Raw genomic sequence first — 15,896 nt, 5'->3', positions numbered from 1 at the left:
TGGACACTTACCACATGGTTCTGCAGCCACAGCCTAAGTGCTTTATTCTTATATCACTTAATCCTCACAACCACCATAAAAAAATAGATGCGCTCATTATCTTCATTTTACAAATAACAGAGTGGAGGCATAAAGACATTAAAAAAGACTTTAAGACAACCTGGCTCTGACCACTCAGCTATTAATGATCGGAGCAGTGATTTGGACAGAGTAGGCTGGTAATTATCATATTATGTGGTTTCTCCCAAAGAGAAGGACCTGTAACCTTCTCCTTTCCAAGATAACCAAGTTAATAAGAACGTGAATAATGCATCTGTTTATTAGCACTACCTGTTTTTGTTTTTATTTTCATGGGATGTTCAAGCCCTGTTACAAGAGGTTTTGACTACAGCATGTTTAAAAGTAACTTTATTCACCAACTAGCGCATCTACTAAAGAAACTCAGAGTCCTGGAAATTTGGGGCAGGTTATATAAGAGTTACAGATGAAGTGCCTGCACAAGAACCTAAAGTAAATCCATTTGTCTGATGAAACTCCTGAAAATGACTCATTTGAAGTATTTGTGGAGATGTTTTTAAAATGGGAACTTACTGTGCAGTCATTTCTTGTCCCACTAGGGTCACAGTTAGGAAAACAAAATGCAATCATATATTCAGTGAGGTTGCTTTGCCTAGAACTGAGAAGCTATGTGTGTGACTCCCAAGAACATATTGTTATGGTTTACAGTGCTCGTGTGAGTGAACATGTTGGCTTAGAAGGACTGACTTTGCCAACTGAAAAAGGGTCTAAGCAGGAAGCTGTAACTGGACTTGAAGGGCCAGCCCATCCCCTCAGCAGCTTCCTCAAAGGAGAATCTCTCGCTTTGGGGGTTTAGACTTACTGGGAATTATTAGATGGGGGTGTTGAAAACTCACAGGCAATTCATGCTTTGCAGATGCTTAGAGAAAAGCAATATGAAGTTTTAATTTTTTACATCTTATGTGCCATTATTTTCCGTGGTTTATAATAGGAGATTTTAACATTAAAAATGATTGTACACAAGGCAGCATTCATGATACCCTTCCAGCTCATTGCAGTGGGCCATCCCAGGGTTTGTCAGGACAACATCTGCATAGTGCTTCTAAGAGCAGTGTGTGTCCTGATAATGTTGTTTACAGGGTAAACGAACTTGGAGCTCTGGTTGGTTGGGTTGACTGCGATGGTTGTTGACCTTTCCAGTCTGAGAACAGACCTTATTAGGAGACTGTATTTTCAACAAACCTGTATTCAGGTGCTCCCATTTTCACACTTTGATGGAAAATCACATTGCCCTGAAAGCTGAACAATGTATCTGAAGAGTTAACGATGTAGTGCATACAAAAAGTGTGCAAATAAATTTGTCACACAAATGAATTTACTTAGATCTAAAAATGAGCAGTCCTCATAATATATTTAGCTCACTGGAAGAGTGTACAATAACAGGAACTTGTGAAAATATTAATTTTGTATGTTCACATATTGGAATTAGGGAATACCTCCTAAGTATGGAATTATGAGAAATACTGCCATTTATTATATGTTGTATTCCTATATTTAAAAAAAAAACAGAAAATTGGGGCCAGTGCTGTGACACAGTAGGCTAAGCCTCTGCTTGCGATGTTGGCATTCCATATGGCAACAGTTCTGTTCCCAACTGCTCCTCTTCATATCCTTCTCTCTGCTTATGGCCTGGGAAAGCCGTCGAAGATGACCCAAGTGCTTGGGGCCCTGCATTTGTGTGTCAGACCCAGATGAAGCTCCTGGCCCCTGGCTTCAGATGGGCCCAGCTCTGGCCATTGTAGCCATTTGGGGAGTGAGCCTGTGGATAGAAGACCTTTCTCTCTGTCTCTCCTCTCTGTCTGTAGCTCTGTCCCTGAAATAAGTAAATAAAATATTTTTTTTAAATGGAAAATAAAACATATTCTTAATTTTGAAAATAAGCTATCGACTTGTCAGTACTGTTTGGTTGCTTGTTTTTAAAGCAAAGAAGTTTGGGAACATGGATATATATATATTTGATTCATTCAGTCACATTTAGTGAATTCTAGGCACATGAGTTAGACAACAGTAATTAATAATAAGAAAAAAATCCCAACCGGTTCAACACCATGATAAAAATACCTACTACATTTTTTGGAAAAGGTAGTTAGTATAAATAAAAGTTTGGTTTAAATGATAATTAGTAATCTCTAGGACTAAGTAGGAAAGTAATTGCTACTGGAAACATTTCACTTTACAGTCTCAATTTTGAAGCAGTCATGTGGCTACCAACTCATGGAATATGAATTTTTTTCTCATTTTGTTCCCAGGTGAGAATTTGGTCTTTATTTTTAAAGCTTTTAGGATAAACAGCTTGAGTTTTTTTTTTTTGACTATCTGAATTCATAAATTTTGTCAACAATCTGAGCGTATATTTATTTTAATTATTTTAATAATGAATAAAAATTTCTGAGATGTTGTTGCTCTTCCTTCCCCACTACTTCCCCTTGGTATTTCTTCTTACCCCCTTTTTCCCTCTTCTTCAGCTACTGTGATTCTTACCAGTTAGATGTGTTAGTGCTAAGTGTGAGAAAAGCTCCATTCTGGGCTCTTTATGTAGAGTAATCCTGCTGAGGCAGTGGGAGGTTAGTACTGCAGATACTCTGTTCTTACAGATGAGAGAATGAAACAAAATGTGGATTTGCTCAAACTTAGTATCCCTGCAGATAGAATTACCAGAAGCCAGGAGCTTCTTCTGTGTCTCCCACTGGGGAGCAGGGACCCAAGCACTTGGGCCATCTTCCACTACTTTCCCAGGCCATAGCAGAGAGCTGGATCAGAAGAGGAGCAGCCCGGACTAGAACCAGTACCCGTATGGGATAATGGCAGTACAGGTGGAGGATTAACTTACTGTGCCACAGTGCCAGCCCCCTGAGCAGAATTTAATCCTTAATGCAAGTAGAGTAATTTGAACATATAGATAATGACCACAAAAAACTCTATGGGGGCCGGCGCTGTGGCATAGCCAGTAAAACGGCTGCCCACAGTGCCGGCATCCCATATGGGTGCTGGTTCGAGACTCAGCTGCTCCACTTCTGATCCAGCTCTCTGCTATGGCCTGGGAAAGCAGTGGAAGATGGCTCAAGTCCTTGGGCCCCTGCACCCGTGTGGGAGACCCAGAAGAAGCTCCTGGCTCCTGGCTTCAGAACGGCACAGCTCCAACCATTGTGGCCATTTGGGGAGTGAACCAGCGGATGGAAGACCTGTCTCTCTGTGTAACTCTGACTTTCAAATAAATAAATAAATAAATATTTTTGTAAAAATGAAACTCTGAGTTATACTGTGAAAAATAGTAGAAGAGTATGTTAATTTGGGGTTAACTAAGATATTTTTAAAATAATGATACTAATAGGGAACAACAGACTATAATGACACAAAGTGAGAGACATGATGATAGCAGTTCCACTGGCTGTTATTTGATAGGTGAGGAATCCTGAATACATTCTGATCCACTTTACCTTCATATTAATTTCATATGGTATTATTTTGTAGTCATAAAATCACTGAAAAAATAAAAGTATACCCAAAATCTCCCTTTCAGAGGAAAAAGTTTAAATTATGACTCTCAGAGAGCTCTGGTTTTCCTCACATGTTCACTAAATACAATTTAAATAACAAGGATATCACATAAGCTCTTTGTGTAATGCAACAATTTAAAGAAAGTTGATGCTCAAAAAATAATGCTGAAAATTTGGTTAATATACATGGCCAATTTGAATACTTTAAGTACAAAAGAAATTCTACATATCAAGAAAATAAATCATAAGCTGTTAGAAATAATATGTACAGGGCCGGCGCCGCGGCTCACTAGGCTAATCCTCCGCCTTGCGGCACCGGCACACGGGGTTCTAGTCCCGGTTGGGGCGCCGGATTCTGTCCCAGTTGCCCCTCTTCCAGGCCAGCTCTCTGCTGTGGCCAGGGAGTGCAGTGGAGGATGGCCCAAGTGCTTGGGCCCTGCACCCCATGGGAGACCAGGAAAAGCTCCTGGCTCCTGGCTCCTGCCATCGGATCAGCGCGGTGCGCCGGCCGCAGCGCGCCGGCCGTGGCGGTCATTGGAGGGTGAACCAACGGCAAAGGAAAACCTTTCTCTCTGTCTCTCTCTCTCACTGTCCACTCTGCCTGTCAAAAAAAAAAAAAAAAAAAAAAGAAAGAAAGAAAAAGAAAAAAAAAGAAATAATATGTACAATGCCTTTAAAGATAAATCTCAAGCTGTGGAGTAGCAATGTAGAGAATGGAGAATTATGAGGTGATAGTACTTGAATTGTTAAAGTTGTTTGTGTATTCTAGATATTAGCTTGCAGCCTGACTTTTCATGCAGGTGGTGGAAATCCTCTGTGGTTTCAGGTAGCAGGTGAACTGTGGGAAAGGAAGCACTACAGCTTCCCTGGAGGAACAGCAGCAGGTGCATTCTCCAGGCGCCCAGCAGATGCTCATCAGCACATCTCTGGGCTGCCAGAGGCCAGCACACTGCAGCATGAAGGCTGGTCCAGCACCAACTGGCCTAGAAGCTAGCAGAAAAGCAGTGCGCAGAGTTGAGCCCCCACAGAGGAGGCTTTGTTGATTCAAAATTTTTACCAGCCTCATGCTCATACTGCTCTGAAAATTCTCCTTCTCGTCTCAGTGTGTGCAACCACTTCCCTCTCCAGGGTTTGTGATAGCTCCAGTTAGCTTCCATTTCTATCAGGAAAGACGATGAACAGTGGGTTATAGAGAGAAGGGAAGTGGTTCCACAAAGGTTTGGTGCTGGATGATAGACAAACCCCACCTCCTCAAGTCTGCTCAGATGTCCATTTCCCCAGGAAGCCTGCTGTGATCACTATATTTAGTGTTGCCTTCTACCCCTTCCTCCTGCATTCCCTACTCTCCCCCTTAATCTGCTTTTCTGTAAAATATTTTCCACTACATAGCATATTATGCAACTTCATTGGACATTATACATTATGTTTATTGCATATCTTTGCCAGCTAAAATGTAAAGTTTTTTTTAAAAAAGATTTTATTTATTTAAAAATATTTATTTTATTTATTTGAAAGGCAGAGTGACAAAGACAGGGAGAGACAGAGAGAGGTCTTCCATTTGCTGGTTCATTCCCCAAATAGCCACAATAGCTGGGGGGCATGCTGACTGCAATACCAGCATCTCTTAGGGGTGCTGGTTAGTGTCCCCTCTGTTCCACTTCTGATCCAGCTGTCTGCTAATAAGCTTGGGAAGGCAGCAGAAGATGTCCCAAGTACTTGGGCCCCTGCACCCATGTGGGAGACCCAGAAGAAGCTCCTGGCTCCTGGCTCCTGGCTTCAGCCTTGCCCAACCCTGGCTGTTTTAAGGAGTGAACCAGTGAATGGGAGATCAATCTGTCTCTCTCTCTCTCTCTCCTTCTCTTTTTCTCTATACCCACCTTTCAGTAAATAAATACATCTTAAAAAAATTTGTGCTTAGAAAATTGCCTGAGATATAATAGGTACCCAAATATTTGTTGTAAAACTCTTCCTCGAGAAAAAAAAAAAAAGGCAACCGAATGTTCCCAGAGATTTCTAAGGTAAATTTAGATAACCAGCCCTAATAGTTTGAATTATTTATTGTGTTTGTATGTATATATGAATAAAATATAAATTTTCTCTTTTTTTATTTGAAAGGCAGAGAGAGAACCAGGGGAGGAGGAGAGATACAGTGGGAAAGAGAGAGACAGAGACAGAGAGAGAATATCTTCAATTCAGTGTTTCACTCCCCAAATGCCCTCAATAGCAACATGTAGGCCAGGCTAAAACCAGGAGCTGGAAGTCTCTTTTGTGGGTGGCAGAGACCCAAATACTTGAGTCAATGCCTTTTGTTTCCCAGAGTGCACAATCCAGGAAACTGGATTGGGAATGGAAGAGCTAGGGCTTGAATCAGGCACGCAGATGGAGGATCAAAGCATCATTTTTTTTTTTTAAAAAAAGGTTTTATTTATTTATTTGAGAGGCAGAGTTACAGACAGAGAGAGGAAGAGACGGAGAGAGAGGTCTTCCATCTGCTGGTTCACTCTCTAAATGGCTGCAATGGCTGGAGCTGAGCTGATCTGAAACTAGGAACCAGGAGCTTCTTCTGGGTCTCCCATGCAGGTGCAGGGACCCAGGGAGTTGGGCCATCCTCTGCCGCTTTCCCAGGCCATAGCAGAGAGCTGGATCAGAAGTGGAGCAGCTGGACTTGAACCAGTGCCCATAGGGGATGCCAGCACTTCAGGCTAGGGCTTTAACCTGCTGCACCACAGCACTGCCCCTGGATACAAGCATCTTAAGTGCAGTGCCAAGTGCTAGCCACGTTGTGAAACCTTTAAGAGGTCATTATTGCCTTCTATGTATTGCTATTTGGTTCACTGGTGTTTAGTTTAGCCCTCCTCTAGGGAGCATGTTGAAGCTGATAATATCAGGAAGAAAGTTTAAAAGATAAGGGAATTTATTTAATAAAAATGATATAGAAGGAGGAAGGAATGCATTGACTCATGGCTAGGGGTTTCAGGGGATAATGGCTGTGCCTCTGCTTTGTGTAGAAGGACCGAATGTTCTTATACCTCACTACTTAGAGTTTTGAATTGGTAAATTTTTCACAGAAACTGAATCGCTACAGAAATGTATGTAATTTCACTGATTCTAATTGAAAGAGATTAGGCTAAAAGATGAAGAAAAGAGAATGGGGTGAAAGAATCAAACGGTGAAAAGATGAATTTTCACTTCATTGTGTATTTAATTAAAATTTATTTGTATTTTTTAGCGTGTCTTAAATCAGAGGCTATAAAATTCTAATCTGCAGATTAATATCATTTCATAAAAAAGGGCTGTTGCAAAACGACAAAAATTAGAATATCTACATACTTCAAACTAGCAATTCCATTTCTTGGGCTTTTTCCTGTTTGTACATGGAAATACAATTAACCACGGAGATACTCAACTGTATTAGTCACCTTTTTGTCACTGAAACAAAATACCTAAGACAAACAAAATGTAAGACAAGCTCCTTATAAAGGAAGGACTTTTGTTCTGGCTCATGATTTTGTAGGTCTGTAATCCAACCCAGGCCGGCCCCATGGGTTCAGCTGTGTGGTGAGGTTGGAGGGTGGCAGTGGGGAGAACATATGGAGTGACAACCACATGGTGAGCCAGGAAGCAGAGTGAGTGCCTGGGTTGGACCCTCCGGTGAGAACCACCTTTCATGATCCCACTCCCAGTGGCTTTAGGACTTTCCACTGGGCCCACCTCCTAAGCATCATAATTGGATTCAGTTTCCACTTAGTACCATTAACTTATGACTTTAAAGTTTAACTGTCTTTCTGGATTTTCTTGTGAAAAAAAAATCTAAATATCTACCAAAACTCAAGTATGACTACACAGTGCCATGTTGTGGAATCATAAAATAGAAGTATATTTGTTGACATGGAAAGATACCCTTTGCTGTGACTTGAATAAGATGCAGCTCCTGAACTCACATAAACACTTCAAGTTTCAACCCACAAGTCTTAGGCTGATGATGCTGAGAGGGTGGAAGCAATACAGTAGTGTGTTGAAGGCGCATCTTGTGGGAGCTCTTTAGGTCTTTCAAGTCATGCCTTTGGAAGGTAGTTCTTGGGAGACAGTTGATTATGAAAGCTTGAGATTGGTATAGCCACTTTCCACTGGGTTCAGCTTGTGATCACTCCTTTGCACACATTCCCCCCTTGCCATTCTCCAGCATCACCAGACTGCTGGAATAATGGGGCTTGCCTAATCTTGGACTGTGAACCTTCCAAACTGTAAGACACAGTATACCTCCTTTCTTCATAAGTAGCTTGTATCAGGTAATTTGCTGTAGTAGCCAAAAGCTGACAAATACATTCATCAAATATAAAGTAAAAAATGGAGGTTTAAAGAAATATACATACAACCAAATGCATTCAGGCATGAATGACTTGAATATAATAATCATATTGAATATAATATTAACAGTAGTCAACTCAAAGGGGTAGAGGATTTTTTTCTTTATAGTTTTTCCTTTCCTGTTATTATAATTGTTTGCAATTAGAAGTTGGAATGCATAGAATACATTGTAGCATTTTTTTCTGAGGGTAATTCAGTGTTTGTACATTTTATTGTCACAATTTTTGAGCATCTGATTGGTTTCTGTTGTTGAAAAGGCTTGAGAGCTCTCTTTTTTATTGCGTGCATTGTTATATATAATTGCAGGTGAATAAGTGGTATCCTGAGAAGCACAGGATCTTTTAAGGACTATCTCCAGCATAAGACAGTGACTAAAGAGAGGCCATTGTTTGAAATGTTCCCTTGAGCAGATCCAGGTGTAGCCCTCAGCAGCAGCTGTGATGGCAACGGTTTCTGAGGGAGGGAAGCTGACCGTGACCTGCCTCAACAACATTTAAGGAGTTATTGGAGCCAAAGTGTTGAAAGTTCACCTAATTATAGTGGCTAGCTTTTCTTGTGTTCTCCTAGCAACACGGAGAGATTTATAGGAGTTGGACTGCGAATCAGAGGCTGATATCCAAGCTCCATGTATTTTTGTGAATTTAACACTGAAAAAGACATCTGGGGCCCTTGTCAGTTCTTTCCTACAGCTGGCACTGTTTGAACAATGAGTTCCCCCTCCCTTTTGGACACTTGTTTGAGAAAAGCAATCCAGATTCTGTCAATATAAATACATTTCTAGAGTCATAACAACCACTAAAAATGGTAACCATAATTTCTTTTCACTAATCCACTGTGCATTTTGAGCTACTGTGTTTAATAAGCTAAGGATATATTGGAAGATTTTTATCAGTCCACTTGGCATCTCACACTTGATATATTTAAAGACATTCTGAACTTAATATGTTTACAACAGAACTCTTGATCTTAATCCTCAGTCTGCCCCAACAGTGTCTCTCAGTTCAGCTACTGGTGACAGCATCCTTCCAGTTGCCCAAGCCAGAAAATCCTGGTGTCATCCCTGAGTGCTCACCCCTGTTCACACCCTGTATCCAGTCCACCAGCAAGTCATGTTGAATTTACCTTCTGCATACATCTGGCTTTGGACCTCTCCCTACAACTCCACTGCATCGCCTCTAAACCAAGTCATCAGCATTTCTCAACTCGGTGTTGGCAGGTCTCCCCACTCTGTCCTACCTCTCATTGGTCCATTCTCAATGCAGAAGCAAGACATGCTAATCCCTTTAGCCTAGGTTAGTTCAAATCAGTGCCCATGTCACAAGTGCCAAAACCATCTCTCTTACCTCAGTAACAGTCATCATAATGTCCAACTTGGCCTAAGCACTTGTGACCCTTTTATGCATCTCTGAACCATTTTCTAACAGCTACTTCACCCTCTCCTCCGTTCCAGCCACACTGGTCTCTGCTCTTCCTCCTGCCTGCTGCTGTGCACATCCTCTTCCCTCCACACAAGAACACACCTTCCTGAGACTGCACATGGCTTACTTTCTAAGCCGCTTCAGACTTTGTTCAGAAGCCAGCTGCTCAGTCAGGTCTTCCTGGCTAATGTCTTTCGGTTCTCCATCCTTTTATCTTGCTCTCTTTTTCTTCACGGCATGTTACCAATGAAATTTATGAATTGGCAATAGATGTGTGTCAAGAGATCAGGGGTATTTGTCTGTTTTACTAACAAATTTATCCTTGGTTCCTACAACAGTGTCTAGTACATATGAAGGAATCAACAAATACTTACTGAATATTTATTAAACCAGAAGTTATTTTTAAGTGTATTTAATGTCATAGATTTTATCAGCATTAGAGAACTGTATAAATGTTGGTATGCTAAAATCTAGTCAAGTATATCTTTTCATTGAAGAGTGGTTTGTGATATAATTTTTTTAATCAGAGAATTTTTTGGTCCATGATGTTGATTTATAGACATTTGCCAAAAACACATCCATTTCAGATGTAAAACTACTTTATATGCAATCATCAAAGCTGTAGTAACTCTTTTATTTCAAGTTCCCCTCTGTCTCTCTCATTTTTGTTTTGCAGAAAAGAGGCGCAGTTAGATGAAGAAGGACAGTTTCTTGTCAGAATAATATACGATGATTCCAAAACCTATGATTTGGTTGCTGCCGCAAGCAAAGTCCTCAGTAAGTTGAATGTGGTTTTGCTTCTTTGCCTAAGTTATACGTAGAAGCCCAAAGAAATGCATAGTTCAAAATCACAAACAACGATTCTGTAAGTTGTACATAGCACCACCCTGGTGAGGAGGGCATTTACACATAGTGCTGGGCTTAGGTGGTGCCCGGCCCTGTTCTTTTTACAAGCCCTTGGAAGATGGAAGAGAGAAAAGATGCTGCTTGTGCCTCCTTACAGAAAACTGTGTATGGGGAGAGGGAAATAGCTGATAGTTGGAGCAATAGCTTCCTTTATGGCGTCAACAGTCTGGTAATTATACAAGAGTGCTGTGCAGAAAGCATTTTCTCCAAATCTCTTTTGCAGTCAGTCACTGGTTACCTTAGCTGTTGGTGAAAGGAACAAGAGGCTGAGATTTACTGGAGACAAAGCAAAGTTCAGAAAGCTCCATGGAAAAGAAGAAGTAGTATTTGTTATTTCATGATGTAGAATTTATAACTAGGCTACATTTTGGACAGAATAAAATGAGACTCAGCTTTGATAAATATAGTCAGAACACAAAAATTATGGGGAAGAAGACTGGTAAATGTTTATCAATATATAAGAAAAATATTCTGCCTCCTTAATAATCAAAATTGAAACAAGTATGAAATTTTTTTTTTTCATTTAAGTTTGACAGGTAGAAATAAAAGGGGAAATCACACACATTGTAAAATTAATGGTAAATTAAGATAAATCTTTTAGAGAACAATTTTGTATCACCAAATTCTTTTTAAGATTTATCTATTTATCTGAAAGGCAGAGTTACAGATTGGAAGAGGCAGAGAGAGAGACAGACAGACAGACAGAGACAGAGACAGAGACAGAGACAGATCTTCCACCTGCTGGTTCACTCCCCAAATGGCCACATCGTCCGGAGCTGGGCCAATACGAAGCTAGGAGCCAGGAGCCTCCTCCTGGTCTCCCACAAAGCTGCAGGGGCCCAAGCACTTGGGCCATCCTCCACTGCCTTCCCAGGCCACAGCTGAGAGCTGGATCAGAAGTGGAGCAGCCGGGACTCGAACCAGCGCCCATCTAGGATGCAGGTACTGCAGGCGGCAGACAGCTTTACCTACGCCACAGCACTGGCCCCCACCAAATTCTTTCTAAAAGATGTTCAAACTCTTTAGGAGTTTCTTCTAAAGAAATGATTAGATGTTATTGCATTAATATTTGTATGTGGCAAGTCAGAATTACTTACATCACTAAAAAATGGAAAAACTTAGATTTTAAATAAGAGGGAAATGATTAAATAGATTGTTGTATAGATTGTTGTAGTGAATAAAAATAAAAATGCCATATAATAGATCCAGAAAATTTGTAGTAAAAATTAATATTGTAGGAAACATATGATTGAATATTAAGAATAAGTGAACCATTAGGGTTCATGTTATATATGACATCAAGTTATTAAATAGCCATATGTATATAAAGAAAAACTATTTTGCACCAAAAATATTGTTATATGCAGTCTTAATGATTTTGAAAATCAGCTTTTCAAAAAAATTACTAAATTGAATATACACTTTAAGAAGCTAAGAGTTAAGTAACTTGTCATGGAACCTGAGTAACTGATTTCTTTGCTTGTAAGTACAAATTCACGCTGTTGACGTATCAACCCATTGTTTTCTCAGATTTTATTGCATTGTTTTGGCCAGAATTTTTTCAGATGATACATGTTCATTCTGCACAGACTTTAAGAATATTTCAAATTATTTTAATATGTACTTACATATATTCATTGTTTTAATTAATAATATTCTACTGGTGGGGGCAGCATTGTGGCACAGTGAATAAAGCTACCACCTGCATTTCCGGCATCCCATATGGCCGGTTTATGTCCTGGTTGCTCTACTTCCAATCCAGCTTCCTGCTAATGTGCCTTGAAAAGCAGTGGAAGATGGCTCAAGTGCTTGGGCCCCTATACTCATGTGGAAGACCCAGAAGAAGCTCCTGGCTCCTGGCTATGGCTTGACCCAGTTCTGGCCATTGTAGCCATTGGGGAGTGAACCAGTGTGTGAAAAGATCTCTCTCTGTTTCTCCTTCTCTCCCTGTAACTCTGTCAAATAAATAAATAGATCTTAAAAAAAACCAATATTATACATATTTACATTTACTTTTTAAAAATTATTATTTTTAAAAATTTAATTAGTTTTTAGCAGATTCAATATGGCTTGTAGATAGAATTCTAAGACCATAATGTTATTCCTTTCCCTCCACCCTCCCCCAATATTCTGCTTTTAATACACAGTTGGTTTCTCTCTCTCTCTTAAACCTGTAAATTAGATCTCAATGCTGGAGAGATCCTCCAAATGTTTGGGAAGATGTTTTTCGTATTTTGTCAAGAATCTGGTTACGACACAATCTTGCGCGTCCTGGGATCTAACGTGAGAGAATTTTTACAGGTAAGCAACTTGGGGTCCTCGCCACCAAAGTTCTGATTTGTGGTTCTTCCTGTGAGGTTCTAGGATGCTTTTGCTCTGCCAGTCAGAAAGCTGGAATGGAATCGTGGTGGCAATCCTTTTCTAACTCACATAAAACCATGGTTAGTGGACGTGTTAGCATTTTTGCTTCACATTTTTTCTCTAACATCTGGATGTTGATCCTGAATTCTCATATCACAAATGAACAGACTCTGAAAATATCCATTTGGTCTGTTGTGATCCCTTCAGCTGTCTTTTGTTTCATGGTCCTACATGCCAATGGTTGTGGTTTGTTTTTGACAGATAACATGGTCTTATTTTCTATTGGTAAGAATGTTACTAGCTTGTACAGTACGATGGATACAGTATGTCAGTATTCATGAAGTTCTACCTGGAGTTCTTTGTTGAGGGCAAAGCACCAGGGCCACCAGGTGTTCTGCTACAAATTTGAGAACCATTGCTGTGAGTTACATATTAATTAATCTACTATAGAAAAGAAAATAGGAAACCTTCCAAGCTTGGTTTCAGGTTTCAAAAAGATAAGTAATGTTAAAAAAAAGGGCCTTTGTCTTACACTCTTTTAAATTCACCTTGAACATTTTCACCAGTAAATTACACATTGGATGAGAGGCTATTTCTGGACTGACTGCACTATTTTAAGCACTGGCATTCGTGAGACCCTCTTGTTGAAATGTGTTAACATTGAAAATTATGTGGTTGTTTGCAAAGGATATTTCCAAACTGGCTGCTGAGAGCGGCCAGATCTTGCTGGAAAATGATGTCAGTGCAATACTAGCTGAACCAGAGCCCAGTTCTGAGGGAATGTAAACTACTTTCAATCCAGCTGCATTATTGATTTAACAGCCAAAATAAGAACTTTAGTGTTTAATCAAAATGTCTGTTGTTTACATAGTGACATTTTTCTTATAAACTTAAAACAGCATTCAATCAAGATGGAAACTGCTTTGCAATCTCTTACCATGCATTCACGAAACTGCTGCTGTCAGATAAAAAGAAAAAGCTGCCACTTCCAAATGAAGTAGCCGCAGGGAAATATTTAAGTTAAAATTGAACAGGTGATAATTGATTAAGGTTTATTACTTAAAAGTTTTTTGAGATTTTTGAGTACATGTTCCATTTTTTTTTTGTTGGTACTTTTGTTGCCCTCTGTTGCCTTATGAGCAAAGTTTCAACTTCTAGTAACTGAGTCGTAACTTTCTCTCTCAATGGCCTCTATCTACATAATGAAAGCAATATTCAAATGACCTCCCTGAATTTTTTTTAAAGACATGTACTCATTATGACCATGTGTTAAGCTGCTTATGGCATAGTGTGTGTGGTGGGGAGCAAGCAGTCTCCAAGGCATGATTCTGTCTGTTCTAGTGCTGTGTTATCCAATAGGATAGGCATCAAACACTGGGTCACTCCACACTGGGAAGAAGGTGGGCTTTCAGTGGAAAATACACACCAGGTTCCAAAGACAATACAAAAAGAATATAAGGAGCCGTTGTTTAGCACAGTGGTCAAGGTGCTGCTTGGGGTGTCTGGATCCCATATCAGAAATTCTGACTCCTCTGCTTCCAATTCCAGCCACCTGCCATCGTGCATCCTGGGAGGTGGCAGGTGACGGCTCTGGTTATTGGGTCTCTGTGACTCATGTGGGAGACTCAGATGGAAGTCTGGGCTTCTGAATTTAGCCTGGTCCAGATAGATCTCTTTCTGTCTCTGTCTCTGTATCTCCTTGTCTCTGTGTGTCTCTCTGAGTGTTTCTCTCTGCCTTCTAAAAATGTAAAATTGGCGACTACATGTTAGTTACACTAACTGTAAAGTTTTCATCAAATTGTGCAACTTTGATACAATTTTTCCTCCCGGGGTTTAAAATCGTCTGTCTTAAAGGTGAATTGAATATGGTAAAAATGCTGCTTTCTAATGTAGATATTTATATTTTGCTCAGGATAATTACATAAATATTAAATGGACTTTTTCTATTTAACTGATTATAAAGCAATTGGCTTTTATAAACTGCTAAGATCCTAGATCATGTATAAAAATTGACGTTTTCATTACATAAATAAAACATCATGACAACCTTTAATCCTTCACTAAGGAGTAAGATAAACTGGGCCCATTTTAAAGAGATTTTAAAGATTTTTTTCTGCCTCTTTCACCCTTTAGTTTTAATCTATCACCAAAACTTTGGGCATTTTTCCTAAATCTGACTTTTGAGGATTCTGCCACTTTTCTCCATTTCCTCAACACTTCCCTATTATTTAGAGATTGAATGGTTTCCCTTTCTCTCTCCATTCTCCATTCTGCCACCCTGGAGATATTTTTTATTTTTTGAAATACAAATATATCTCATGGTAGCATTTTCTTGCTTAAACCTCCTGAGTAGTACCACTCTGCCCATGGGAAAGTTTTAACAATAATGAAAATTACTTCCGTGCCTTATCCGTGCTCTTCTCTCACTTCCCCCACCAGGAAAATCTAACTTCTTTCAGAGCTTCCTTGTGTTTATCTTGCTGCCCCTGTCCTCTGAGCTTCAGCACATGGTCTTGTGTCTGCCAGGGACCATTGTGCTGGTCACCTAGATAAATCCCATTCAATCTGCAGGTCAGATTGCTTCTTGCAGGAACACACCACCAATATCTGCCTTATCTGAGCCAGAGTAATTGGCCTTCCTCATGTTTTCATCACACATTATTTCACAGCCACAGTAGTCCTCACACTGCAGGATCATTTCCTGTTTATTGGACTGGAATGTAAACCCAGGCCAGAGACCACACTCTCTCAATGATTGCATCTCCACAGATATTATCTATGTGCCTGGCAATGAGTAAGTATAATTTTTTTTTTAAAGTGATTATTGATTAAAAAAAAGTGGGAAGCAAACACACCAGTAGCTCAAGATGAATTCTTTTATGAAGAGTTAAGTCAGTTTGAGTAAGACTATATAACTGGGCCAGCACCGCGCCTCACTAGGCTAATCCTCCACCTTGCGGCGCCAGCACACCAGGTTCTAGTCCCGGTCGGGGTGCCGGATTCTTTCCCGGTTGCCCCTCTTCCAGGCCAGCTCTCTGCTGTGGCCCGCCCGGGAGTGCAGTGGAGGATGGCCCAAGTGCTTGGGGCCTATACCCCATGGGAGACCAGGAGAAGCACCTGGCTCCTGCCTTCGGATCAGCGTGGTGCGCCGGCCGCAGCGCGCCAGCCGCGGCAGCCATTGGAGGGTGAACCAACGGCAAAGGAAGACCTTTCTCTCTGTCTCTCTCTCTCTCACTGTCTACTCTGCCTGTCAAAAAAAAAAAAAAAA

The 15,896-nt window shown here is 40.3% G+C and overlaps 1 protein-coding gene and 1 pseudogene across 1 annotated transcript in view; one reads left to right on the top strand and one right to left on the bottom strand.

The window, feature by feature from the left end:
* Positions 1 to 15,896, bottom strand: part of LOC138843473 (ATP-binding cassette sub-family E member 1-like) — a 1,090,710-nt pseudogene that overhangs the window by 907,327 nt on the left and 167,487 nt on the right.
* Positions 1 to 15,896, top strand: part of GUCY1B1 (guanylate cyclase 1 soluble subunit beta 1) — a 53,702-nt gene that overhangs the window by 10,284 nt on the left and 27,522 nt on the right. The window contains exons 3-4 of the mRNA XM_008267287.5: positions 10,038 to 10,138; positions 12,450 to 12,568. Coding sequence (XP_008265509.1) covers positions 10,038 to 10,138; positions 12,450 to 12,568 — 220 coding nt within the window. The remainder of the gene's footprint in view (positions 1 to 10,037; positions 10,139 to 12,449; positions 12,569 to 15,896) is intronic.

The sequence above is a fragment of the Oryctolagus cuniculus genome, chromosome 8, assembly GCF_051225735.1.
Source record: "Oryctolagus cuniculus isolate XC-2025 breed Fujian yellow rabbit chromosome 8, ASM5122573v1, whole genome shotgun sequence".
In the NCBI taxonomy this organism is placed as follows: Eukaryota; Metazoa; Chordata; class Mammalia; order Lagomorpha; family Leporidae; genus Oryctolagus; species Oryctolagus cuniculus.
The sequence above is the reverse complement of the archived record's forward strand: the minus strand, read 5'-3'. Positions and strand labels throughout refer to the sequence as shown.